Source organism: Cimex lectularius, unplaced genomic scaffold (assembly GCF_000648675.2).
Source record: "Cimex lectularius strain Harlan isolate CLEC.00 unplaced genomic scaffold, Clec_2.1 scaffold234, whole genome shotgun sequence".
In the NCBI taxonomy this organism is placed as follows: domain Eukaryota; kingdom Metazoa; phylum Arthropoda; class Insecta; order Hemiptera; family Cimicidae; genus Cimex; species Cimex lectularius.
In genome coordinates this window covers 373,970-401,563 of record NW_019392804.1, presented here as the reverse complement: position 1 = coordinate 401,563, position 27,594 = coordinate 373,970, and the positions used below count along the sequence as shown (strand labels likewise).

Here is a 27,594-nt window from a genome sequence, read left to right as displayed (position 1 = left end):
CACCTCTAGCAACCCTATATTTTTAAATTTCATGAACTAGCAACTTCAGTCTTGCCAAATAAGTTTCAAAACATTTTAAAGCGCAAAACCTAGAATTTGATTTATATTAATCAGTATAATATTATGATATTAAATAGATAAAATGAATTTCATTCTTTTTTTTTATTTATGTGAAAAAATTGGTAAACTGGGTTTACATTAAGCGATCAATTTTATTTATGTATATTATTGGCTTGAGTTTTAGAAATTTTTGAAAATAATTTTAATATATATATTTTTTTTTATTTAAAAGTATTAATACATAGAATAGCCAAACAGTAGAATAAACATTTCACCTTGTTAATGTTAATGATTCAAAATAAAATAAATAATAAATTACAACATAATGTTATATTATATTTTAAGATAACATTCAATTTTATTTAAATTTTAAGTTGAAAATAAGTTAGTCTTGTTTGAAGCAGATTATTTTTTTTAATATTTAATTTATTGTGTTGTGCGATAGATTCAAAAATCTATCAAACACTATTCTCCTATATACACAAAAAATTAATATGAATGATAGAAGTCTTTATTGCATTTTTGTAATATAGTGTTGATATGCATTTCTCACAAAATTTGAATATGACATATAAACTGACATGGTGCTTAAAGAAAACAATTATTCACCTAATTATACATATTATAGGTATTGGCATGATGAATGCAATATTTATACACATAATTACACAAAAAATATCTTTAAATTTTTAAGGCATTTCAACTGACAAACCCAAAAACTAAAATTATTACCTTAAACAATACATCAAACATTGTGTTGTACTTTATTTGGGATTAATACATTTATCTCATACGAAAGTACATATTAATTAACAAGGAGCACTTCTACATAATCTGTTGCTTCCTTTGTCTATAGCCCTAAAATAACTAAGCCACACACAATTTAACAACAGCACATTGTGCCCTTTAATTACATGAAGTACTATTAAATAACAACCAGGTGACAGGTTTATTATTAATCGTGAGTATCAATTATTAGTCATGAAGAAGGTCACTTACCAGAAAACATTGTATTTCAAACAAACGTATGTTTTCAATGTTAATAACGTTTTATAGATAATGTCTACTTATTTGTAAGCCACTTCTAATGGCCAAAATACTACTATCAACTAATGACCATTTAGTAGACCACCCTCAATCAAAGGGACAATAAACTTATATTTCGCTTCCTTTTACATTTCAAACATTTAACAAAATAAATGAAATAAGAAGTAAAGAGGCTAGTGTCATTAAAAAAAAAAGTTCGTTGAATGAAAAGTGAACAATTTTGGAGGAAATTTAAATCCTAAACCATTAAAGATTTATTTTTCATGCAAATTTCAAAGTAGCTAGAGTTTAGCAATTAAAAAAATGTATATCTCATTTTGAGCTTGGAGGGTCTACTTTTATCAGTCTAGGCACATACGTTTTAAATATCATTCTAAAATGTCTAATACGTTATCTAAATTAAATAACTCCTTTTTCTCTCCTACAAACTAATGACTTTTGGTAAAATTTAATTGTTGAATCTATATTTTATTTGGAAGAATAGAAAATATGTATTATTCAGATTTTTAAGCAGATTGTGAAGATTCATTTTTAATTAATACCTATAAGCATGTATGTTATAAAGTACTGCTATGATTTTTATACCATAAATAAACAGTGATTATGTAAAACAAGAATTCATCTTGTTTGGTTTAATGATTGGAAAAATAATTTTATAATTGTCAAGCACAATGTTATAATACTTTTTTTTATAATAAAACCATCCTTAACTATTAATATACTTTTTTTTCATATGTTTATTTTCATTGCTTTAGTCCAACTAAAAGCTATTTATTTAAAAATGACATAATTAAAAAAATCTGTTAAAAGTAGTCTAGATGTGTATTATGTAATTACATGTACTAATGATTAATAAGTGAGTTGTGTGTAATAACAGTTATTAAAAATTGTTATACCATAATAATGATTATACTGATTGTAACTACTTTGAAACATACATACTTATTATCTCATTATATAAATGTAGATTATATTGTAGCAAAGGCAAAATCGTATTACATATTATTCTATCTACAGTCAGGAATTAATATATTGACTCCAAGCTTAGATGAACCCGATTTATTCCATCCTTAATTTTATTGTAAACTACATGCTATTATTAATTTCTGCAACAACATTGTACTGATTATTAGAAATATTGTTTTAAATTAATAAACTGTATATTAATGTTCGGAAAAACTGTTTAATCCCTCTACTGTAAAATTCTTGTTGTAAATTTAACTTTGCTGCAATGAACCATTCTTAATAATAGTTTATCAGGAGGCAAACATTTCATTAAGCACTTTGTCATAAAACTATGCCATAAATAAACACAATTTATCTCCTTTTATTTGTATATATGTAATTCATTAACTTGGGCTCGAAAAAGACTACACAGTCAAATGTACATACAGTGCCAATTTTAAATTTTAATCATTTAGATGCATTTTAGGCCGTGCTGCAACATGTACAAAATTAACTAACCTTGTTGTAATGATATGATTGGTGAATGAAATGCACATTGAAAATAACTTTTTTAACGACTAGGTCGAACCTCCTTGCTTTGTGTAGTTAATAATTATTAAACAATAAAACAATATAAGATAGTTATGATGCTTTAACTATTTATTAGTTTATTAAAACAAGTTAGCTGTTAATCACTTAAATTATTTAATAGTGAAAATTAATATATATTATTTGATGCCCATCTGTATGAAAATTGGTGTTAGAATATAAATTCATAAGCCCAAGAATATGTAACTCTATCCAATAGACTGGTCAAAACCTAATAACAACAATGATAAAGTTATGATAATGATTAACATACTTATTATTAGCATACTGCGTATTGATTACATTTTGTACTTTGCTATATTACCATGCATAGGCAACTAATTCATGACAACATCTGTACAAAATAAATCTTTTTACTTATGGCAACTTTAACAAATATTTATATGGTCTCTTTATACACATTTAAACACAGCTGGATCTCTCTGAAATTTTTATAAATATATAAATAAGTTTACACGTGTGTTTGTGAGTGTGGCGTTTATGTTGTGAGGCTTTGTACATATACTTAGTTGTAACTAGATACACCAAGACTTCTCTTGTACCAGTGGAGCATAACTTTTAATATTACACTGTCAAATAAAAACAACATTTTGCAGTCTTGTCTTCTAGGAAAAAGGACCACTATCCTCTATCCCAAATCACAGAAGAAATCCACCTCTGCTGACCAAACACCTCTTCATAAACGCTTAAAAACATCTGAGGAGTGTATTCAACATTTGGAAATAGTTCATGGAAGAATTACATGACATTTTATGAACTAAATATTGAGTTTTTACAATGGTTGTTTTCAACAAAGCTGCGTGTCTATTGCTAGTTACCCAGTTGGGATGTACAGGTGTAAACAATTCAGATTATTTCAGTGATTAAAATGTTAACAATTTTTTTAAATGGATTATTTCCTTTTGGTAATCTCAGTAAATGTGATTGTTATCTATTTTGTTGTGTATCACCTTCCAAGTCAATGATTTTGACTAATATTCTAAGATTCAAAATTCTAATATGGCTAGAAGAAACACCAAATTATAGAATTAATTTTTTGAAATTTAGCTCTGTTAAAATCTTAATCACTATACATGTTTTGAATAAAAATTTTTTTTTTACTTCCTATGTAAATTAGCAAGTTTTCATTTAAATTGTATTCATTATAGAAAAACAACTGTGTATCTATCCGTGCATCTAACCTGTCTCAGCTAGAATAAGCTGAATAAAACAAATAAATAAATAGGATGGGTGTCAAAATGTTGAACATCATAAAACCAGAAAATCACCAAGATCAGTCTTGAGATTTTTGTTTAATTTGTAGCCAATGCACATTTACGTCTTGGTTAAGTTCAACATTTTCCCACCTAACCTGAGATGAAAAACAAAGAAAAAAATTGTAAAATCTATAAACTATATTTGCACAATAAAATTTGTATTAGCTTTTGATGCTTTAATAGTGAAAAGTATGAAATGTTTTTTGTTTATGCAGTACAAGCAAAATTACTAATCGACAATGTAGTGATAAAGGAGCTTGAAAAAAAATATACAAAACAAAAAAAACACTCAAGTTAAATTGTCAGGATGATCAATTTCAATTAAATTTTAAATTTATTTATAGTACTTTTATTGTTGTCCTTAAAATTAAAAAAAATATTAGTTAGTTAAATTCAGCTGTATATGTGGCCAAGATGGCTGTTGTACTTTTCTTGCATACCCCCTCAATCCCAGTAATTGCTTCTAGGTGTTTCAAGGTCTTATTCAAAGCTGTCTCAATGGAAACAAATAAGGCATTTCAAGTGAAAAAGATTAAGTGTTATCTAAAAATATAAAAGGAGCAGATATAATACACTTAAAAAAATTAAACATAATAGTATAAGCGATCCACATGTTTAACATCTTGAAATCAAGTCTAGTAACATGACTTAATAACAAGTTTGCAGGATCAGTTTTGCTCCCTTTGTTATTAAATTTCTCTAATTAATATTCTATAAATGTTGTCACAAATTTAAATATATTCCATTACACCCGTGATTTTTCAAAGCACATTGTACTATATTATTATTAGTAATAGTTATTTTTATTATGATTTTATATCTAGGCCACATGGGTTTGTAGATAAAATATTATACTGATATAACACAGGCTAAACCTGAAAATAGGCAACCAAACAATAAACTGAGAATCATTCAAATTCACATGATGTATTCTACGCAAGCTGTAATTGAAATGATAATAAAAAATGAATACCAAACATCTAATTTCTATCTCAGTCTACTGATTGATTTGCCTAATTCTCTTAACAATTAATATTTATTATTAACTTTGGAGTATCATAATTACCTCACTATATAACAATATTTAACAAGGGCACAAGTGCTACTTTGTACCCTAAATGTATAATCAGGCACTGTCTTTTAATAAAAGTGACCAATAATAACACATTATCGAGTGAAATATTGCTACGATAAAAAAACCCAAACTTCTTTTGTAACTGCAGTAATGAATAATATACATCCAGGTCATTATGCAAAATGTAAATACTAACTTTATGATCTAAATAATAGTGATTAAACAAGTCAACAACATAGTACATATGCATGTTCATAGCATTATAAAATACATATTTTATTCATACATACAGTTTATTCAGTTAAATTCATTCAAATTGAATGACTTATGAACCTTGTGGAACTCATGGAGGATGTCGATAATAATGCCTTATACAATATAATAACATTGTCTACAAACTATCATAACAAACAGGGTACAAAGTAACAATGTATAGTTTCTAGAACCAGCTGCTCCCTCCTCCAAATTTACTTGTAAGACCACCTATGCCTTTTCCAAAGACATTTCCCACTTTTCCAACAACATTTGCTGTAACATTACTTATTTTTGCCACATAGTTACCGTCCTCTCCTATGGCACCTTCCCTAACCGTTACTTTCGGTTTGGAACGATCATCATCATCTCCTCCTTCCTCTGAATATCCTCTGTTAACAAAATTATAATTAGACATGACAGAGTTGTATATCAAATACACATCTTATTATGTTATAGTTCATCATTTTAAAACCATTAGCTTATTGTATAGAAATTTATGCTCAACTCTCTTTTTCAATGTTATTGTCATAATTTTGTTCTTTACAATATTAAACTATACTCTGTCACACTTACCATACAGTAAAGCTCCTGGTTTTGACCTAATTACTCCGAAATTCTCCAACTCCCTCAAAAAGCTAATGTTTACACCTCTGCAATTATAAAACCCCACACTACACTACCCTTACTCTGGAAATATTCCAACATCATTATCTTCCTGAGAAGAAATGAACCTGGCAAACGAGTTCAAAAAGTCTCATCATTTCAACCAATTAGTTTACTTCCCATCACGTCGAAAGTATTTGAAAAAATTCTCTCAAGAAAACAAAGAATATTGTATGGGAGCCTTTCTTGATGTGGCACAAGCATTTGACTGCATGTGGCACAAGGGTCCCAATACAATACAATCCCAGTCCTTCCAAATATCCTCTACTTTATCAGAGTGATTCTTTTTGCTACAATAAGAGCACTGCTCTCCGACCATGGGTGTACCACAGGGCAGTGTGCTTGAACCAATCCTTTATATCATTTACACTGCAGATGTTCCCACTACACCTACCACCTTTCTTGCATCTTTTGCCAATATAAATTCACACTTCTACACACCCGAGCCCTGACCTTCCTCCTTTAGCCTATTACCTGTTTTGAACAATATCCCACTTCTATAAGGAAAAAGGGGTCAGGAGATCAGAAAAGCATAAAAACTAGAGCAGATATTAAATCAAAATCCCAGAAGTGATATAGATACTGCAAAAGAATTGATTAGCTAGCCTATATTTCTACCTCATTACAAAAGCAAAAAAAGACAGGCCACACATGGCCAAACTACATGTCACCACAACATACCTCAAAATAAAATAATTTGTACTTTTCAAACATTTTTTTTTAAACTGATACTTCTGAAAACAGTTTCTCTTTGTATAATGATGTTAAATTAGTTATTAATAAAGCAAACTAGTTTGTTAGAAGTGGAGAAAAAACTGATTGTTATAATAAAAAATTTACATACTCCTCCTCTCGCCGTGAGCTCATAGTCAATGCACACGTTGCTTCTTCTGTTTGCATTCGTTGTGAGACAGTTTGGTATGTTTTAGAATTCAATTTATCCTCCATGACTCCTTGAAGTTCAAAGTCTGAATACAATTTCTAAAACGTGTAAAATATATATATATTGAATAATTTAACAATTGCTTAATAATATACTTGAAATAAAAATAATCAAATATGGACATTACCTTTACAATATGAGCTAAACATGTACACTGGCATACATGCAATGAATGATCAATTCTTTCAGACAGCCAGTTACAGAGCATCTGTATTTGTGCTGTATACCATTGCTGAAACGAATATTACTGTAATACTACCAGATTATTGTAAGCAATATATATNTTTCACCTAAATTATAGGCAGAGTTATGACATATTTCCACAATTAATGCTTACCTCAAAAAAATTGAGTATCCACAATTCATCATTAACTTTACTTCTGATTTGATCCATGCAATTCCTGGTGAAGTTGACATAAGCCTGACCCATGTCCTTCCCAGATCCTGATACATTCTAAAATTTTATAAAATGAAAAATTATTTTTACTAGCAAAGTGAATATTGCAGGTTATGGATTGTTTGGGTGTGTCTTCAGTGAGCCAACAATTCAACAACTTAATATAACATGCATGCTCTGAGTTTCAAATTTCAGATTTATCTGGGCAATATATTGTGAGTTGATTCCACTAAATGGAAATATTTGTTTTCTGTTATTTATATATATCATGTATATTTATGTTTTAACAGCATGTTTTACCGATATTAGCCCATATTCAGATTAACACAAGTTCGGATTACTGAGACTGCATATAACTTATGTATGACATTATCTATGAAAATGAATTTAATAATAATAATAATAACCTTTGGATGGCAATAGAATAGATTACTTTATGAGTGAATGTTTGGAGTCAGAGCTTTATAGCACTCAGAAGGGATGCAGCTAACCTAAGGTTTAAATGTTAGGGGTGAAATGACCTTAGCCGTTTTACAAGTATCCGTCTGCGAGTTGACTATATGAGAAAAAAAATTTGCATTAAAAAAACTTAATGATAACTTCTATAGAGTACAAAGAACATAACATATCTTAATAATTAAATCCTGAAACTAAAAATCTTTTATATTTATTAGCTGCCATTAAATATATGGACAAACAATGGCAGGTTCTTTTTGAGACAGGTAGGCTTTTTGAAAGCAAATCTGCCGAAATTTGGCCAAAACTGGTCAAATGGCCAGGAAATGGAATAGGTCTTCAATCCCCCCTGTATGAGCAGATTTTTTGAAGACCCGTTTACCATGGTTTATAATTCAAATTTAATGCATTTCCCTACATTTAAAAATTATTGAACGGCTGTGTTGCAATATTTTCAATATTGAAATAATCACCTTTCTGAAATTGCAGTTTAATACCATACCTCGTACCTCTGCCTTAAGTTGATCTTTGCTGTATTAACAGAACACAAGGTATTTTTTATTTCGCCATCAGACATGTTCAATGGGTTGAAGGAATTGACTGATAAATCAAATTTATTTAGTTAATTTTTTAGTTCCTTCAGTCAAACACCCTTCCTGATAGCCTCGTTTAGGAGGATTTTGTTGAATCTTTCCTCGGGCCTATTTGAATTCTCTTTAAATATTATATTAATTATTAATTTAATAGTTTAAGAATGCATTTTAATGTATACACATATAGGGTGCTATGACCCGTCTCCTGTAGTAGGAAATAGTGGGGAGTTTGGTTAGGCACATAAAAAAGTTTTCTTAAAAAATATCTATGTGTTGCCTCTTTGGATTCATAATCTTCTCCCCCCATACCTGATAGCCGTAGCAAAGAATGCTCCTTGAGATGCAACTAAACAAGGAATATTATGGAGTGGCACCTCCTGTTTACTAATAGGTGTTTCTATGTGGCATTTATTCCTGCTTTGACTTTTGAACATTTTTCTTTGAAATAGATCCCTAGTGATAGGTGTGGAGTCAGCCATATTTGTATTTATTGACTATCTTGACTGGAGTACCATTTAAATACCATCTTTCTTTTTTGCTTAATTTCCCTCCATTCTGCAAACCATGCTTTTTTGTTTTGCTTTATTTATAACCAGCAACCCCATTTTTCCAGTAGTTAATTAAGCAGTTTATCATGGCTTGCAATGTTTGGGGTTAGTCTGCGACTATCACGAGGTCATCAGGATATAAGAGGCACTTAATCTTATTCCTATTCACAAGTACTCCTCCAACCAGGTCATCAGAAATATCATTAAGAAATAGGCTAAACAGAAGCGGGCTCACCACACATCCCTGTTTTACTCCACACCTAACTGGAAATTTGTTAGAACAAAAGTTTTTATCCCAGATAAAACAGGTTGTGTTTTTCTAAATATTTTTCTTCAGCGGGATAAAGTTTTGAAACACCTAGTGAGCTGAGCTTGTATCAAGGGAGTAGAGTTTGCTACGTTTTTTCTCATTTGTAGTTTTGCTAAAGTGAACAAATGACCCTTTCTGAATCTAACCTGAGCTTCTATCAGTATATTGTATGAATTCACCCATTCCGATAGTCTTTTCTCTAAGATTCCTGCATAGATTTTTTCAATCATATTTATAAATGATATAGGCCTGTAATTGCTGGGAATATTTGGGTCGTCAAAAAAAAAATTTTTGTTTTGCATCTATGGCATTCTGAAATCTTTCTCACAGATTTTGTGTGTTATCCATGTATTTATTCTTGCATAAGAGTTTATACTCTTATTGCTGGTGAGATAAAGTTGTTACACATATTCACAGTTAGTGTGCCTAAATATTTTCAACATGACAAAGGTTATTGTTTTTTGTTGTTTTTTTTTGGGGGGGGGGGGAATTTCCTTCATTTCGCATCAAACCATTTTTGTAAGTAGTTTGTTAGGTTCTGATTTCATTTTTCTTCCATTATACGTGGAATCAAGAATGAGGGATTTAATATCTTTAATGTTCAAAATCCTAAATTTTTTAAGGTTGAGTTGTGTCTTGTGGTTAAGTTTTTGTTTAACGTTTGATTCATCGTAACGAGTCTATTGAAATTTTAGTAGGAAGACAACAAGAATTTGAGGTTGCTGATAAAATGAATTTACAAACTAGATGTTTAATCTTGTTGGATCTTTATTAACTGAGAGGCCGAAAGCTAAGGTAAATGGCTATTCACCCTAACAATTAGATGTTTTTTTGTTTTTTTAGTGAAGTTTTAAAGATTAAGTTTAAAATTTAAGTGGTACTACTTACAGTAAAGCTTAATATTGACCCGATCAAACTTCCTTCATCATATCGTGACATTTTGGATAAAGTTGCTTCTAGTACAGCAATGAGTTTTGCAATCATCCCTTGACTCATGCTGGCTGAAGTTTTCTCGATTAAATCATCAATTTTAGTGTGGTATTGATGCTGTAATTAAATAATATAAAGCATATGATAATAATTTAAGACAAATATTATTACAATAATAAAGTTATATTTAAATGCTGAAATGATACGTGAAAATACTATATATTATAGAAAATATATTATTTTTTATATAGTTGGGTGAAAGTAAGACTTGTTTTAGGTTAAAATGATGTATATAAATGTTATAAATTATGAAATTATGTTTTTGACAATATAAACAATCATAAGCAAATTGTATCATCATATATAGGCAACCAGAAAACTTTGTGTGGGTTTAAAGGGTTTAATAATTATCACAATTAAAATTAGTTTAATAATATTTTATTTTGGGAAATAGTGCTAGTCAGTATCTATAACCTTTTCCCAAAGAGTTACTAGCTCAGTTATACCATTCTTATAAAACTTTGGGATCTGGGACTTAAAAAACTTCTTTGCTAAGAAAAAGTGAAAGTTAGATGGGGACAGGCTTGGAGAATACAGAGGGTGTGGTAGGACTTCCCAATTCTTACTGTACAAGGTGTCATATTGGTTTGGTGAAAAATTATATTCTGTTCATGAGAGCGGATTGTTTCTGGGCCAGGGCAAGGGATACTCTTGCAGTTGGCTGAAGTAGGATTTTATGGTGATGGTCTGGCCATGTGGCATGAGTTTGTAATGCACATTGCCTGCCATACTCCACCAAACACAAAGCATCACCTTTTGTTGGTGAATATTTGGTTTTTTGAATCAAGGGTGTTTCAGTGACAGCCAATGATATGACCTCCTAGGTTACTGTACAGGATTTTTCATCGTTTGTTCCAATCCTGTCAAAAAACTTTCTACTGTTCTCGATTTAGACGAAACTTGTTACAATCGATTTATGAGAAACCCATTTGCTCAGCTTACACCTCTTCCTAAGTCGATGTAAGCTAGAACGAATTACTTATGTCGAACACTCTGGCACGCTCCTGACTGTTTGACTTGAATCAAGTTTGATAACTTCTCTTGATTCGTCATCATTCAAGATAGAAGATCTACCGGATATGGTTCATCTATAATCCCCTCATTCTCAGAAGCAAACTTGTTGAACCATTTTTGGGAAGTGTACTCACTTATTGTTTCATCGCTGAATGCAGTGCAAATTTTACAAGCTGCCTTAGTACGAACCTTAAATTCGTACAATAAGCATGCACAAATTATGTGTTTTGAAGCCATGAGAAAAAAATTATAATTTACAGTGAACTATACCACACATTTTTTCTTTATAATGCATTATCGTCTTGGTATTATGTGGTGAAATCACCTAAACCTCCTCTGTAAATAGAAATGTTGATTAATGGTATTAAAACAATAATAAATGAAAAACCGCACAAACTTTTCTGGTTATCTGGTAATTAAAAAAACCATCTTAAGCAGTAATCCAAGTTTAAGGTATTCAACTCGAAAATACTTACCAAATCAACTCCGTCAACAGCACAAAGTTTAAATGATTGGTTTTTGGCATCAAGTATAACATTGACCATAGCACACATCTCAGATGGTATTATATAATCTGTCGATATAAATGTTACACCTTTCTTTAACCAAGATTGAAATGCTCCTTCAGTTCTGAAATAGTACATCATTAATGGAAGACTTCAAAATTATATAGCAATAATAATAGCTTAAGTTATAACATGTTGCATAAATACATTTTACCTGTTAGCCCAGCGGGTTTAAAACAGTTAATTTCAAATACAGTAAAAGGAGAACGGAAAAACCGCTGGGCTCGTAAAAATAAAAATAACCCTGCCAAACTGTGGCAGGTTAAAAAAGAAGTTGGAGAAAAGGCCATACTGACAAGACTATGTCATGCAACATCAACTCATGAGCACCTTCTGGTCATAAAGCGACTGCATAGGTGCCTGTTGTACAATAATAAAATAACAATTGAGCACATTTTCAACTGTGACGATGTTATTACGCAATAATTGATATACTGTTGGATCAGTCTTTGTGTTGTCTTTGTTGTGTTTATGTTAATTTATTACAATCAATATAATTTATTTGCAGGAAAGGAGGGAGTTGTTTAATACCGCCCTGAGGAATATCAACTACTGTGGGGTTAATGAGTAATGTCTCTCCAGACATCAAAAGTAAGTTATTGGCGAGAATGGAGTGGGTCCAACCCTGCCCCAAGGAATATCGAATACTATGGAAGAGAGAATGTGGCCAGATTTCTATGTTTGTGGTGGTGTTTATGTGTATTTTTTGGGTCTATTCTTTAGTTGACAACCTGAGGTAGAAATGAGAAGCTAGCTTTTAGGATATCGGCTTAGTTTGTTTTAGTTTTTTTTTTTTTTTTATAAAAACAGAGAGTCAGTAACAGATTGAGATGTTCAAATGGCTGCAGTTGAAAAATACATGTGAAAGACCAAAAAAAGAAGCAAAAACATGCAGATGACTGATTATAACCTCTTTTGTTTTTCAGCCCCTAAACTTCTTTCATTATGTACATTTTAAAATTTTAACTGATTAACAGTTAGTTAATTAAGCAGTATTTACTATATATAGATATTGACTAATCAATAAAACTAACATAGCTAAACAACAAAATACATTATACCTTTGTATACAAGACTCGATCATATCACAAGCCATAAGTTTCAACCGTTGTTCTAAATGTTGCCGGAATTCCAAATCAGGCCAATGAAGATCTTGAATAAATGATTGCAAAGCATCCAATTTCCAAAATAAATCCTCTGATGTAGCGCAGCCATTCCTAAAGGTTTATTACAATTAAAATAGAATTATTTTATTTAATATAACTATCATGTGGCAGAATGTTTAGATTGGAGGTCAGTAAATAGTAACTTTAAGTAGGTTATTTAATATTTTATAAGTGTTTAAATAATTAAAATAAACAAAATTAAGAACCAAAATTTTTTTGATATTAATATCATCACAACACTTATAATAACGCTCATTAAATAATAAAAAGTACAAATGGGCAAGTATAGAATTAATATGATCTAATTCTTATTAATTTTTATTTATTATTTAATGTAATTATAATACAAACCCTTTTAATTCCCATCTCTCTTTTTCAAATCCTTTGTGTATGGACTGAGCAATTGATGATTCCATTAAATCAACATATCTAACAACCAGAGGGGCAAACGTATCCCTCAGGTGCTGATGAAATCTTCCGTTCTTCAAGTTATCTATAAGAATAAAAATAATAATATAACACCCATAGATAAATAATCTATGTAATAAACAAACACTAGATAAGAGCATTTAATATTTGTGCTACAACCTAAGAGAAACAATTTATCATCTGTGCCTTACTGCTTAGGCTGATTTTTGTTACAGAATTGATTAAAATATTGTAAGTTTATGCAAAAAATAATTACCATCGCTTCGTAAATAGTCATTCATTATTTGAAACAGAGGGAATGAGTCCCAAGTATCTGGAGGCTGCTCTGCTAAAACAAGATCCATGTCTGCTGCAAATAGTCCCCAAAATATTTCAGCGTGTTCGACTAGAAGATCGCTAAACCACGCAAAAGCCTAAGAAGAAAGATATGCCATAATAGTGTCATGTTTATTGCATCTTCCAACAAAAGTTAAAGAACAATAAACAGAGATGGTAGAAAGCTTTGAAAATTTCTTATATATCAATTCTCTAAGCAATAAATGAAATGATTTGTCCAAAAAAGATCCCCCTTAACCATTCTCATTTTTTCCCAATTATTGTTCAAACCTGTATATCTGAAATGTAATAGAAATGAGATATGTATACACAACACTATAATACCAGTTATATTTTTAATATTTTTTAAGCATAAGTGCAAAAAGATATAAAATTGCAATTTGCAATTTTTTGAAGTATTGCTTTATATTTGAGCTAACATTTCTAGCTGCTAATTATATTAATGTGATAAAAAATAGAAGCAAATTTAAAAAAATATATAGTGTATATATTTAAATTATTAAAATATGTTATTAGAAAAACTGTGCTTATTAGTACTCATTGCATTTCATAGCTGTGTGACAATTCAAAATGACTGAACTGTTCTACTCTTTACCTTCTTTACTGTTTTTAATGTCATGTATAATATTGATATGAATAATGTATGCTCTCATTGTTCATCTAAACAAGTAAAAATACATCAGTTGATCTAATGCCGCAATATACCAGTTAAACAGAAAATTTTGTGCGGTTTTTCATTTGTTATTGTTTTTTAATACTGTTAAATCAACATTCCCATTTACATAGGAGAATTAGGTGGTTATGTCATGTAATACAAAGAGAATAATGATCAACAGCTAGAAAATGAGCTTAATTTATTTTTTAAGCTTCAGTTCATAAGGACAGAATTTTCACTGGGCTAGTAACTTGTTGGGATGTTACAGATGCCGATGGAGACTGTTTCCCTGAATAAAATACTTCTCAACTAATTTTAATTGTGATAATCATTCAACCCCTTAAACCTGCATGAACTTTTCTGGTTACCTGGTATATAACTAGTTCCAGCTCTTCAATTTATAATTTATTCCTAAGGCTTCTAAAAAAATTAAAAAATAAAAATAAAAATAAAAACAAAAGCCAAAATATGCCATAATAGAAAGATATGCCATAATAGTGTCATGTTTATTGCATCTTCCAACAAAAGTTAAAGAACAATAAACAGAGATGGTAGAAAGCTTTGAAAATTTCTTATATATCAATTCTCTAAGCAATAAATGAAATGATTTGTCCAAAAAGACATTGATTGTGCCATTTATAATTTAAATGAACTGAAATAGAAGTGTCTAGTGGTTTATAATAAATATACCTACCATTCCTGCCTTAACAAATCTTGCCAAAGTTTTTTCTTTTTCCATAAAAGATTCTATGTATTTAATATTTCAATATACTTAATAAAAATTAAAATAATTATTTAAATTGATTATTAAATTATATATTCCACACTATACTTAGCAAATTTGCAAACGACATTTTTATATAATTGTTATTATAAGAAAACTCATCCTTTTTTTGTTTTGTTCTGTTTAACAATCATTAGGACCAAATAGAAAGTAAATGTTTTTCTTATATGCAGTTGATTTAAAAATTATTAAAGAATTATTATTACACATATTATTGGGTTGTCCGGAAAATAATGCAGGATTTTGGTATTAAACAAAAAAAAAGAAACTAGTTACTTTAAAGCAATGTTCTTTAATCAAAATAATTTCCCATACTCTCAATACATTTCTCCCAACGTGTTGGTAACTTATTAATTCCGTCTGAGTAGAATTCAGAATTTTTAGAATTGATAAAGTCAATAAATGCATTTTCCAGTTCCGTTTGATTTTTGAATATTATGTGTTGTAAGTAGTGGTCCAGGTGTCTAAAAAAATGGTAGTCAGTAGGCGAGAGGTCCGGAGAGTAGGGTGGGTGAGGCAAAGTTTCATAGCCAAGCTCCAATAATTTTTGTGACGTTACACGTGACACATGTGGTCGAGCGTTGTCATGCAACAAAATGGGCCCTTTCCGATTGACCAAAGAGGGCTTCATTACTGCCAATTTCTGATGCATGGTATTAATTTGGTTACAGTATGATTCAGCATTGATGGTTTCGCCAGGATTTAAGAAGCTGTAGTGTATTAAACCAAATGAAGCCCACCATACCGTAACCATTACCTTTTTTTGATGAGTTGGGGGCTTTGGAAAATGTATTGGAGCTTCTCCTTTGTCGAGCCACTGTCCAGAACGTCTAGTGTTATCGTAGAGAATCCACTTTTCGTCACATGTAACAATTCTGGCCAGAAATGGGTCATTTTTGTTTCGACAAAGAAGTGATGCACAAACATCAAAGCGCTGATTTTTTTGGCGATCGTTTAATGAGTGTGGAACCCAATTTTCGAGTTTTTTCACTTTTCCAATCGCCTTGAGGTGGTCAGCGACGGTCGTTTTACTGACTTTGAGTTGCTCTGCAAGTTCTCGAACAGTTGTTTTGGGGTTTTCTTCCACCACTGATCGCAGAACATCATCATTAAGAGAGGAAGGCCTTCCACGACCTTCTTCATCTTCAAGGCTGAAATCTCCCTCCCGAAATTTTTTAAACCACCTTTGCACAGTGCACTCATTAACACAACCCTCGCCCCAGACTTGGTTAATGTTTCTAGCCGTTTGGGCTCCGCTTCGTCCGAGTTTAAACTCGTAAAAGAAAATCGTACGAAATTCTCGCTTTGACATTATAAGGATGACTGAATTATTTCCAAGTAGCGGAATGCTACAGAGGTAAACAAACAATATCATTTGGAAGAGGATTAATAAGTGTTGACATTCATACAAATGAGTAATCCTGTAAACGTAAACAGAATATTTTATATAGATTTTTTTTAATGAAAACTTAAAATCCTGCATTATTTTCCGGACAACCCAATAGTTACTTTGTTAGCAGATTCATACACAATTCTTAATTATTATACTGCAACATTAATTCTGTTTTTAGTCTGTCTATTTTAGTCTGTGTATCATTATTTTATTATTTTTTGTGGTTTACAGATCTCCATATTTCCACCTTGTCATACTTTGATTACAATAACACATATTGACCATTCAGTCCAATTGTATCTTGAAACTGTCAATGAGAATTGGTGAACTAGTGATGATCTATTGAATGAAAGTTACTCCAATAGATTCACACTGATTTACTGTTAACAATAATTTAAAATATAAATAAATAAATAAAACAGAAACACAATTTAAATACATGGTCACTCAACGAATGTGGATCAGTGTTTTTCTCAGAAATAAAGAACATATTTAAAAAAAGCGAAGATTTATTTAAAACCCAATGTTAGTGTCATTTCTGACTAATGCTGTTACATTCTAATATTTCCTTACGACTGTATCTGCTTATATACCACTAATCAAAAGTTTTGGACCAACCAGATCTTAGTATTATGTACTGTGTTATCTCAAAAAGCTACTCTTTTGTAAATTCATAACAACTATATTCATTGTGAAAGTCCAGTAGTTTTTTGATATTGCACATTCATTGTTGTACATCTTGAACAACCCGTTTTTAACCTGTCTGCCCGATGTATCAATAGATGTGTTTAACACAGTTTAAAATAATAAACACATATTCGATGAAAATTTTAAATTTAAAATCACAATAAGTTTAGATTCAAGTGGAAAATTGGCTTGGTCATGTTAAACTTTTGAATGGTATTGCGTATTTGTAGGTACATGCATGTTTAAATGAGAGTACTGTGTTTTGTTATATTCATATCATTGTCTAATATCTAATCTGCAAGCAAGACATCAAAATATTTAACAATGAATTCATGCAATTAAAGCGCATTCAAACCATCAAACAGCTTAAATTTCAATCTAAACATGTTCCTTTCCTTGACACATTTTGCTTTGTTACACAACTATTTGCATATTAAAATAGTTTAATAGATTCATGGAAGAGTGTACAGACACATTTTAAAATCAATTACATAAAATTTTTAACAAAGGTAGCCAATTGTATCGGGTTATTTAATGATAAATGAGAATTGAGGAATTCCAATTATGCAAGCTGCCCAAAGTACAGTTAGATTGTAAAAAAAGTCTAAATATGCCACAATCTTATTTCACTTAATAATGAAGATATATGTATACTACTTAAAGTTTTTATTTTTGTTATATTAAGATCTTTAGGAGATAAAATCACGCTTAAAAATATCATTTCAGAAATGAGCATAATGTTCTATAATAAACATCTGCCTCTTGTTTGTTACACCTAAGAAGTCTACATACACTTTGTTTTAATCCTCTGAATTTAAACAAAATTGGTTTAATATAATGTTATATTTCCAAAGTTTATGAATGTCCAAAAACAAGTGCACCTACAGTAGTTGTTAATTTATTACAGGATTATAACATTGATGAAACACCTCAAATTGTAATTCATTAACAAATAATAATATCAAATCACTATCTGCCTGCAAAAAGTTGCATATTAGCAAAGATACAAGCTAAGCTGGCATTTGCAAAGTTACCTTGATCAGCCTTCTAGCTTTTGTGACAAAGTTATTTTCACTGATAATATAAATTAAATGTATCTATTGCTGATGCCAATTTTAGAGTGTGGAGAAGGGAAAAAAAATGAGGCCATGAAATTAAATAAATTATGTCCCATATTTAATCACAGAGAAACAGGATTCATGGTTTGTAGCTGCAACTGGAGTAGGCAACTTAAAGATAAGTGAAGGAATGATCGATCAATAAGTTTATATTGATATTCTACAAGAAATCTGTGACCCGGAGCTATCAAGATAGGCTTAGGATCGAATTTTATTTTTCAGCAAGATGATGCTAAACATCATGGTAGAAGTGTTGATGGTTGCTGTGCAATGCTCCGTGGCAATTAAAAACACCACTGCAATCACCCGCTTTAAACCAAATAGAGCACATCTGGCAGGATATTAAGAGGAGGCTAAAACAGCGTGAAGTAAAACAAAAAAGCCAACTTTCTGAGGTCATTATGAAGGAGTAGTGAAAAACGGATCCTAGGTTTATCAAAAAAAAAAAAAAATGTCAGCAGTGGGAACAATCACTTTTTTAAAATGATTATTTAAAAGAAGAGATAAAAAATAAAGGATGTCCTCTAGATCATTAGATTTGTTTTGTCAATAAATTAAGTTTTTGTTATTGGTTATTTCCGCATATCCAGATTTTTTTGCAACCTTTTGTTACTTATTTAACATTATTTTCTCTTGTATGTATAATGTGGTTAAACAAACTTAATACATCAAATTAAATAAAAAGGCATATATTTAAATAAATCAATCAATTATTTGAAAATGTAATTTTTCCATTTATTTTAAACTCTTTTTTTATCATTAACACTGAATGTATGCAGATTTTTTTACTAACTGTATATTAGATATTTTCAGGAATTACAAATAAAGTTTTAATTCCTCAAAAAATTCTGAATCTGTTAATTTTGTAATGACAAAAAAATCATGTACTTTTCTTTGTACAAAATGTGCCACCTGGATTCTTAAGAACATAACTGTATATTATGTCATTTTTTCGATTTACAATTTTCATTAAAAGGTACTACCCTTTTGTTTCATGTAGATAAATTTAGCCATATATCAATAAATAAATATGAAAAACAACTACATATTTGCAATTATGAATATAAAAAGAGAAAGTTATGCTCTAATAGTTTAAACTCATAAAGCCTAATTATATATAATTCAAATTAAATAAATTACAACATACAGATTAATTAGTCTGTGAAGGGGACTACATTTTCCCTGTGACAGTAAACATATTTTTGTAAGCATAAATAGTAGGTGTAATAAGTAATAATAACGAAAAAAGTGGTATCGAAATAAAAAAATTATATGTATTATTAAGTTGCTACTTATTACACTCCTAGTTTTAAATGAGCATATTCATTGAATTTTTAAGACAACTGTCTTGGTTAATATAAACAATTATATGTGCGTTGAATTAAAATGTAATTCACTGCACTAATTAAGGTTAATGATATCTTATATCCACGCAATAAGTTTTAAAATAATACGTGCTATTTTTAACAAAACTGAGGAATGAAGATGAATAAATTTATATTATTATTGTAAACTGTATCAACATCTATTTCTGATGTTAACCCTCTAGATTTATTATCGTCAACTATCTGCTTGTTTGCATAAATACTTAAATATTTTTTCATTATTATATGAAATAATAAGGTGTTGAATGCCACCCATGTATGAAAATTGTGCTTGTACTTGGCAGTGAGTATCTAAGACTGCAGTTCTGATTCTTATAAGAAAAATTGTATGTATTATTTGTGTCCCCTAGTGTATGTTGACAGTGAATGTATTTATTGGCATGAATGTTTAGTGTGAAAGGCTGATGGTAGAATATTGAGTACTCCATTGACCCTCAAAAAGGTAGTTATAATTATTTTTAGTTATTATTATAAAGTATTATTACTATTACAAGAAAAATGGCAAAAAGAGGGAAAATTCGAAAGCTTGTAGGTTGAGATGGGGAGTTGGTGTCCGACAGTATCCAAATCATGATATCTCAAGTGGTAAAGTAACGGCGTATCAAGCCAAAGGTCGTGGGTTCGAATCCCGCTCATGACACTAGCTTTTTCATTTCAACCAAAACCTTACATAAAAAAGTTTAAGTAATTGAAAGAAGTAATTTGGTCAATAGATCACTAAATATAATGGATTTAGTTATTATAAAGGGTGATGGAGGAATATCAAGCACTCCCTCAGTGAATGGTATGTAAATAAGAAATAATGTATTTAAGAGTGAGTGAGAGTGTGAATGGGTTTATATTTAGGAACCGATTGCATTGGGGGCTGAAATGACCTAGTTGTTGATAGCCCCTGGAGCACAACCTTGGTGGCTGGACGGATAAGACCTAAGTCTGACCCCAGAGTACAGACTGCCAACACCTGGGGTGGGTGATTCTCGAGATAATTTATTGTAAATTACACAAAAGCTGGAATTGTCAGCAAACTGCGAGAAGTGATGGGCTCAACTCGATATATATATGTACGTGCAGGTGCAGATTTGGACTTATATAAATCAGTAATCAGAATACCAAGTGTTTAGGTTTTTTTTCCTATTTATAGTTAGCCTTTTAACTGTAATGTGTAATTTAGGATTTTATTACAACGAAGTCTCACAACTACTTTTAAAGGTACATGCCGATATCTCAGACAATATCATTTAGACTAAATTTACTTAGTTGATGTGTATATATTTTATTGAGTTGTGATATTTCCTCCTGTGGTCTACGGAGTGATAAGCATGTAGTTCAAAATTGCAATATAACATTTTCCACATGAGAATTACTGACTATTAAAATGTTGGCAAATACAAGAAATATTAAGATTAGTAAACATAAAGTATCTGAACTATTTGTTTTGTAAAAAAATTCAAGAAAATTTTTTAAGCTTGTAAAAATTAAATTTTACTTTGCATAATTTAATGATGAATGAATTGTTGCATAAACTTAAATTTTGTCACCTAATAATTTGTTGCATCCCTAATTAGATTGATTATTAGTAAAAAAAAATATTTGGGAGATTTTTTTCAGGTTCTATCCTGAAGTCCTATCATATTTATTCTATATGATTTAATCAATTAAATTTCCATTCAGTACAACATGTAAATAATCAATACAATCTGAATTGAAAGGTTATGGAACTATATTTCATTCATAAAGGCATTTAATTTTTTTCCCAAATCACCGTGAAAACTGAAATTCCTAAATTACTACTTTGTGGTTTGATTATTAAGGATAAATAGTGGATTTAACGGGCATTTTTGATTAAGGCTCCCGAAATTCAGAATTAATGAATATAAATTTTAATAAAGTGTATCAGAAATATTTTGTCAACAGATTCTAAAATCTTCTTGTACCAATATAGCATGGAGACACCCTACAAAGTGTTGGTATCAGCAGTTCAATAGTAATTTTAATAGAGCAATTCATAAAAAGACAAATATTCAGTTCATCATGGTAATCAAGTGAGCTAACTTAATCACTATATAAAAATATACAATATATAAAATAAGAAATAAACTAAATAGAATAAAAACAAAAAAACAAAAACATTCTTCTTGTTTCACATGTATAACCCATTCATTTTCTTTGAAGATAGTCATCAAAAAGTCTGAAACACTAGCATTGATTTAAACTACGTGCAACGTAATTGCATGCCTACTGAAATTAATGTAATAGTATACTCGAACACATTATTGTGTAACATGTCTAAATATTCTATCTCACAGTTTGCTAAAGTAAACAATTCATCAATTCATTTTTGCTAGATGGTTAACAATATCAAGATATATTGCAGAAAAAATTGCAAAAACTTCCAAAAACACTAACGAACTAATTATTTTTGGAAATTAATAAATCGGTAAAATAAAAAAAATAAAATAGGGGGCAAAACTCTTATTCTATACAGCATTTTTTTCTTATTATCTTTTGTCATGGCCAAGATACACAGCTACAATTGTGATTAGAAAAAAGAAAAAACTGAATTTTGTAATTTTTAAGAAAATCTTCCAGTTTAAATTGCTACAGAATTTTCATAAACCCATTTACAAATTCTTGCAATACCTTCACAATAAACCTATTCAATTTTTTACTATTATATTGTCAATCAAAAGAACTACTTTTATATCCATACCAAATAAAAACAAAATGTTAAGCATGTGTTACTGATTTTTAGATTGAAAAGAGTAGGACCTTATAATTAAAAAGCTATATGCACGATTCAATATTCAACAGGCATAATATAAAAAAACATTCACAAGACATACAACAATGCTATGAAAAAAAGGTAATATCATGCATAAACACTGTTTATTACTTACTTTATCCTGTTATAAATGTGAATTAAAAAATATAAACTCCTTAATTGACAATAATTATCATATTATACAAGTTAAATACTATATAAATGTTAAAATGGATTTTTATAAATACATTTAGAGTTACTTGATATGTTTTTTCTTTAATTTTAATTTGCAAAATGAATTTGTGTGAAATGAAGCACTCTAAGTTGGTGTAGACTGACTTTACATTTTTGTACTTTACTACTTTAAATTGTTAAATAAAATAAATCATTATAGTAATTAAAACAGATGCTTTGTGTTTATGGTAGTTTATTTAAATTCTTTGGAGTGTATGAAAATATTATCCAATTTATTATAAGGTTAGCCATAACCCTGGCAATATGCATAGTTGTTGATGTTACTATTATTTTGCGTATATTACTTTGATGTTTATATTAACACGCAATGCAAACTCAATGAAATATAGGATATTATAATTTTATGATCCAGAGGAAAAAGTTCTCGCTAGAGAAAAACTTTATTACAAACTAGTTTCATAACATATAAAATATTATTAATTGCTCCTGTATGTCTGAAAAGTAAAAAATTACTGGAAGCTGTTAGATTAGGTAGTTTTAGAAAGATTGAAAACTATTAAATTTATTTAGTACTACTATAATGAATTGATATTGCTTTGCAAATAAATGCAAGGATCTAGGCGAAACCATTACAATTAAATTGATTTATTTTCATAATTCTAGAGGTAATTGGAACCACGCATTGCAGTATAAATTGTAGTGTGAATTTAAAAGTTATGTTAATTAATAAAAAGTGTACAAATGTTGTCAGCAAAATTAAATATTATAATAAATAAATAATCTTAAATATATGTAGAAAGTTAATTAATATAATAGAAGCAACACATACAACTCACCGATCTGTAAGCCTGAGAGTACAGCCAACACGTTGAAAGAGAAGTTACAGAAAGAGAGGGAGAGAAGAAAGAAAAGAGACAATACAACAATTAGTAACAACACCAATATTGCAGAAATAGGGAACACGCATATCACATATTTATAAATTACAGTACAATTACAACAAAAATAAATGTGAAAAAGACAAGTATATCACCAAATGTAATGTACGAGCACACTGTGACAAAATATTTAACTAGTCTATTGTAATTTTAAGTGTTTCATTATTCTTCTGCCAGATATGTCTAAAAAAATTAATTAATTTCATAATGAATGTGTTCAAATTAAGTTAATTATTAAAACATTATAGATAAAATGCATTTTATGACCTATGCAACTTTTTCCATTTAGTGCTCCGAACATTTACATGTACATTCATACATCAACAAACATCGTGATACACATAATTTGAAATGCTTAACTGAGAAAAATGCTTACTATTCTGCAGATCAACCTATCAACACATAGTTCAAATCTATATTGACATTTGGGATTAAACGAATCACACTAAAATTTGAAGTGAAGAACCTACAGGGTTAAACAACAAAAAGTGATTCAGGATACATGCATATGCAAATAACAGAAATAGTACTTTTATCCTCATACGGTACCACCACTCAAATGTAGTTTTTTATTTTTTTTTAAATTATGATTTTCTATTGTTTATAAGTTTGACAACACTGACTCATGCAATCACCAAATTATGTTAATGAGTTGTGATTATGATGGGGAATACTTGTTCAATAATTTTTTCCTAGTCATAAATTGCTAAATTTTTACTGAATAGTGTATAACAACAACTAGTCAACCCATTAAACATGAGTAATCTTTGGGTAATACGTATTAATGTAGAATAATACTTTGTGAATATGGTATATATTTATATATGAAATAAACTCTAATTCAATTGCAATACATTTTTTTACTAAACTGGACAAGCAATGTTGTTTCTTTTTAACAATCTTGTTTCAATTATTTTTGAACACACCATCTTTCAGCTAATTTCATTACTTCATCTTTAAAAGGACTGAAAAATTTGTATATTTTCTATCAGAGATCAAATTTCATGTAGCATTGACAAGAACAATGGTATTATTATGAAAAATATTTATTCAATCTCATTTGTTGAGTTGGCTTTTAATAACCAATTATAGAAAACTTATTATAGTTAATGATTGTTTTAAAAAAAGAACAAATGAAACAATTTTAATATTATTAATTAAATTAATAAAGTTGACTGTTGTTGCATAGCACACTCCATAACTCAAGAACTATTTAACAATAACTATTAGTTGTACATTATTTTATGAATAATAGGATAGTTTTTTCTTAACACTTGCACCACCGTCGTGGGTCTTTCAACACCCAGACAATGTACGTATTCTTCTATTAGGTCTTTCTTGAATGCAAAGTAATGTTCTTTGAAAATTTTGCACAAAAATGTAATTGTTATTGCTCATTTTGTAGATAAAAAGTTGCCTGTGTCTACTGAGACCAGCCAACCGCAGTTCATGTCTTTTTTTTCTTTTTTTTATTGTACAGTTGTTAATATGTAGGAAAACTGCTTAGCCCTACTACTCACCCCCTAATATCCTTACTCTTTGTCTATTGTCCTGATTTTTCTGTTTTCCCCAAAGCTCTCATTGTTCAGTTAGTATTCAGTTTCTGTGTGAAAGTGAGCAAAATGGATGCTAACACTGTTTTTAGTTGTGCGGATGATATTTTGAAAGAGTTTCGGAGACAGAATGAAGATCAAAAGGTTTTTCTTTACAGTCGATGTTTTCTTTGCTCTGGTAATGAGAACAAATACTTTACCCGATGCGATAAATATCAGCAATTCAAGTGCAGTAAACATTCAGTGATGACCAAAAAAATGTAAAATAAAATAATGTTAATAAAATTTTATCATACTACACATGAATTTTTTATAAAATGTAAAATTATATAATGCAAATAAAATGTTAGCATACATATGAAAAATTTTATTTATTATTTACGTGTGCACATACTAAATAAATAAACATTACACAAAAAACCTTATTAATGCTGTTTTTCAATTTAAAAAAAATATGTATATATATATAGATCTAAAAAGACCTGCCAAAGCAGTCCACTTCTTTTTTTTCTGGTCCTTTTTTTTTACCGACGGCAGTGCGAGTGTTAATGATAATATAAAAATCCTTATTATATTGCACGAATATAAATATCAACCTACAATAGAAGAAGGTCAATGTTTGGATTTGATAAGAAAATTTATACTATATTAAAATCAATGGCCATGATATTAAAAATCACTGATCCATTTATGAATTTCATTACTATTTTAACTAAACCCTAACTGAAAATATATTTTAAACTTATTTTCAAATGGTGTAAGTAATAAAACAAGCTGGAGAACATCTTGTAGCACACTATGCAACTAATATAATACATATTATTTACGTATTATTTACAAAAATACATGGCAAAATTCATAGTTAATATTTTGCCAAAATATTGTTTTGGGTTTATTTAATACAAACCAACCACAGTTAAGCCTATGAACAGAATTTGCTGGAAGCCAAAGCGAGGAACAAAAAAAGCCTTAATGCAATAAATGCCGACAACTTTTTGGATTGAATACGGGAGGTTTAGGTTGAAAAGCTCAATCAATATTTAACTATCTTTACACAAGAGTATAAAAAGTTGTTCATGTATAAATTTTAGATGTAATCAAGTTTAAAAGCTGTGAATCTCTTGTGTTGGTAAATAGTTTCCTCTGATTAATGACAAGTGCATGATAATCATTTTTCTTGTGGTTTTTTACTATCATATTAATTTTGTATTTATTTACAGAATATCATCATGGAGGGACTTGTAACAAGTTTCATATAAGTGCAGTTATTTAAAAATTGTTTTTCGATAAATGCCTACTCATTGTAAAATGATAAAATATGTGTATTGCATTAGTTATAAAATGTGTGTATGCTTGTAAACATTGATATACTTATATTCTGGCTTTGTTTTGTTAAAAAGTTAACTGTTTAAAAATTATCATAAAACTGCTGTATAAATTAAATTTTATTGTTACTTCATGTCTACTACTATTTCTATATAATACCTCTGCATAATGTTCCTCATTCTGTTGGAGAAGATCGACACATAACTCAGCAAGATGAATGAGATCGTCTAATTTCTTACTGGGTGGGATAATAGTTTCTCCTGTGATTTCATCTGTTAAACAAAATTCTTGACAGTTAATATAATTTTATAATGCAGAAAAAAAATACATTGGTTTATTAATTGCCATTTGGTTTAAATCATAATGAACAATTTCCAACTCATAAAATTAACTTACGAATGCATAAATTATTAAAAATAAATTTGGTCAATAAGATAAAAGTACACCAAAAAAATTCTTTAAATACATATTCTTGAAAGCGGCTTTCAGCAAATCTTGACCATGACACTGAAGTTGTATTATTAGTTGTCATGTGCTCTGCTTACTCATCTCAACTAAATTGTCAAATTGGAAGTGAAGAGCTTGTTTCTGGCAAATATAATTTCAAAACCAATCTATTCTTCTTCTTCTTCTTCTTTCTTACTACACTTTTTTTTAAAGCCAAACTTATGTTCTGGACTTCAATATTACATGTTTGAAAGCGTAAAAAATTAATAAATCTAATATTTTGAAGGGGGTTTTCATGACATCATTCATTTAAGTTTTAAATAATGAAACTTTAGATGTTTTGATGTTTAAAATATACTCACTTTTAACATTTATTTAAATAAATCATTTGCTTTCAAATTCAAGGCAATATAGCAATAGAAATAATTAATTACTCTTTTTATTTATTATTCATTTCATATGAAAACGTGATAAAGTTTTTAGTATTACTCACGGCCATCTTTCCACCTGACTTTGATCTATGTATTTTCATTCCCTTTTGCACAAACTAATACCCTCCATTCACAATAATTAATGAGTAAATATGATTGCAGATGGCCATGGCTCTATCACAGATGAATATTGAAGAAAAATAAACTGAAATCTTTCTACCTTAACTTTAAAATCTAAGTTAGTTGTTTGATGAAAAATTGAC

At 29.4% G+C, this 27,594-nt stretch overlaps 1 protein-coding gene across 6 annotated transcripts in view; it reads right to left on the bottom strand.

Annotated features, from left to right (window-relative positions):
* Positions 1-2,998: 2,998 nt before the first annotated feature.
* Positions 2,999-27,594, bottom strand: part of LOC106664710 (calcium-dependent secretion activator) — a 56,523-nt gene continuing 31,927 nt past the window's right edge. For 3 of the 6 annotated variants that reach the window (XM_014390653.2, XM_014390656.2, XM_014390658.2), the window contains 12 exons: positions 26,613-26,725; positions 23,473-23,484; positions 22,578-22,583; positions 13,579-13,735; positions 13,245-13,386; positions 12,789-12,944; positions 11,638-11,791; positions 10,046-10,204; positions 7,191-7,307; positions 6,981-7,085; positions 6,755-6,891; positions 2,999-5,636 (listed from right to left, as the gene is read on the bottom strand). In XM_014390653.2, the coding sequence (XP_014246139.1) occupies positions 5,432-5,636; positions 6,755-6,891; positions 6,981-7,085; positions 7,191-7,307; positions 10,046-10,204; positions 11,638-11,791; positions 12,789-12,944; positions 13,245-13,386; positions 13,579-13,735; positions 22,578-22,583; positions 23,473-23,484; positions 26,613-26,725 (1,463 nt within the window). In that variant the 3' untranslated portion in view covers positions 2,999-5,431. The remainder of the gene's footprint in view (positions 5,637-6,754; positions 6,892-6,980; positions 7,086-7,190; positions 7,308-10,045; positions 10,205-11,637; positions 11,792-12,788; positions 12,945-13,244; positions 13,387-13,578; positions 13,736-22,577; positions 22,584-23,472; positions 23,485-26,612; positions 26,726-27,594) is intronic. The other 3 variants (XM_014390654.2, XM_014390657.2, XM_014390659.2) reach the window with 1 other exon arrangement.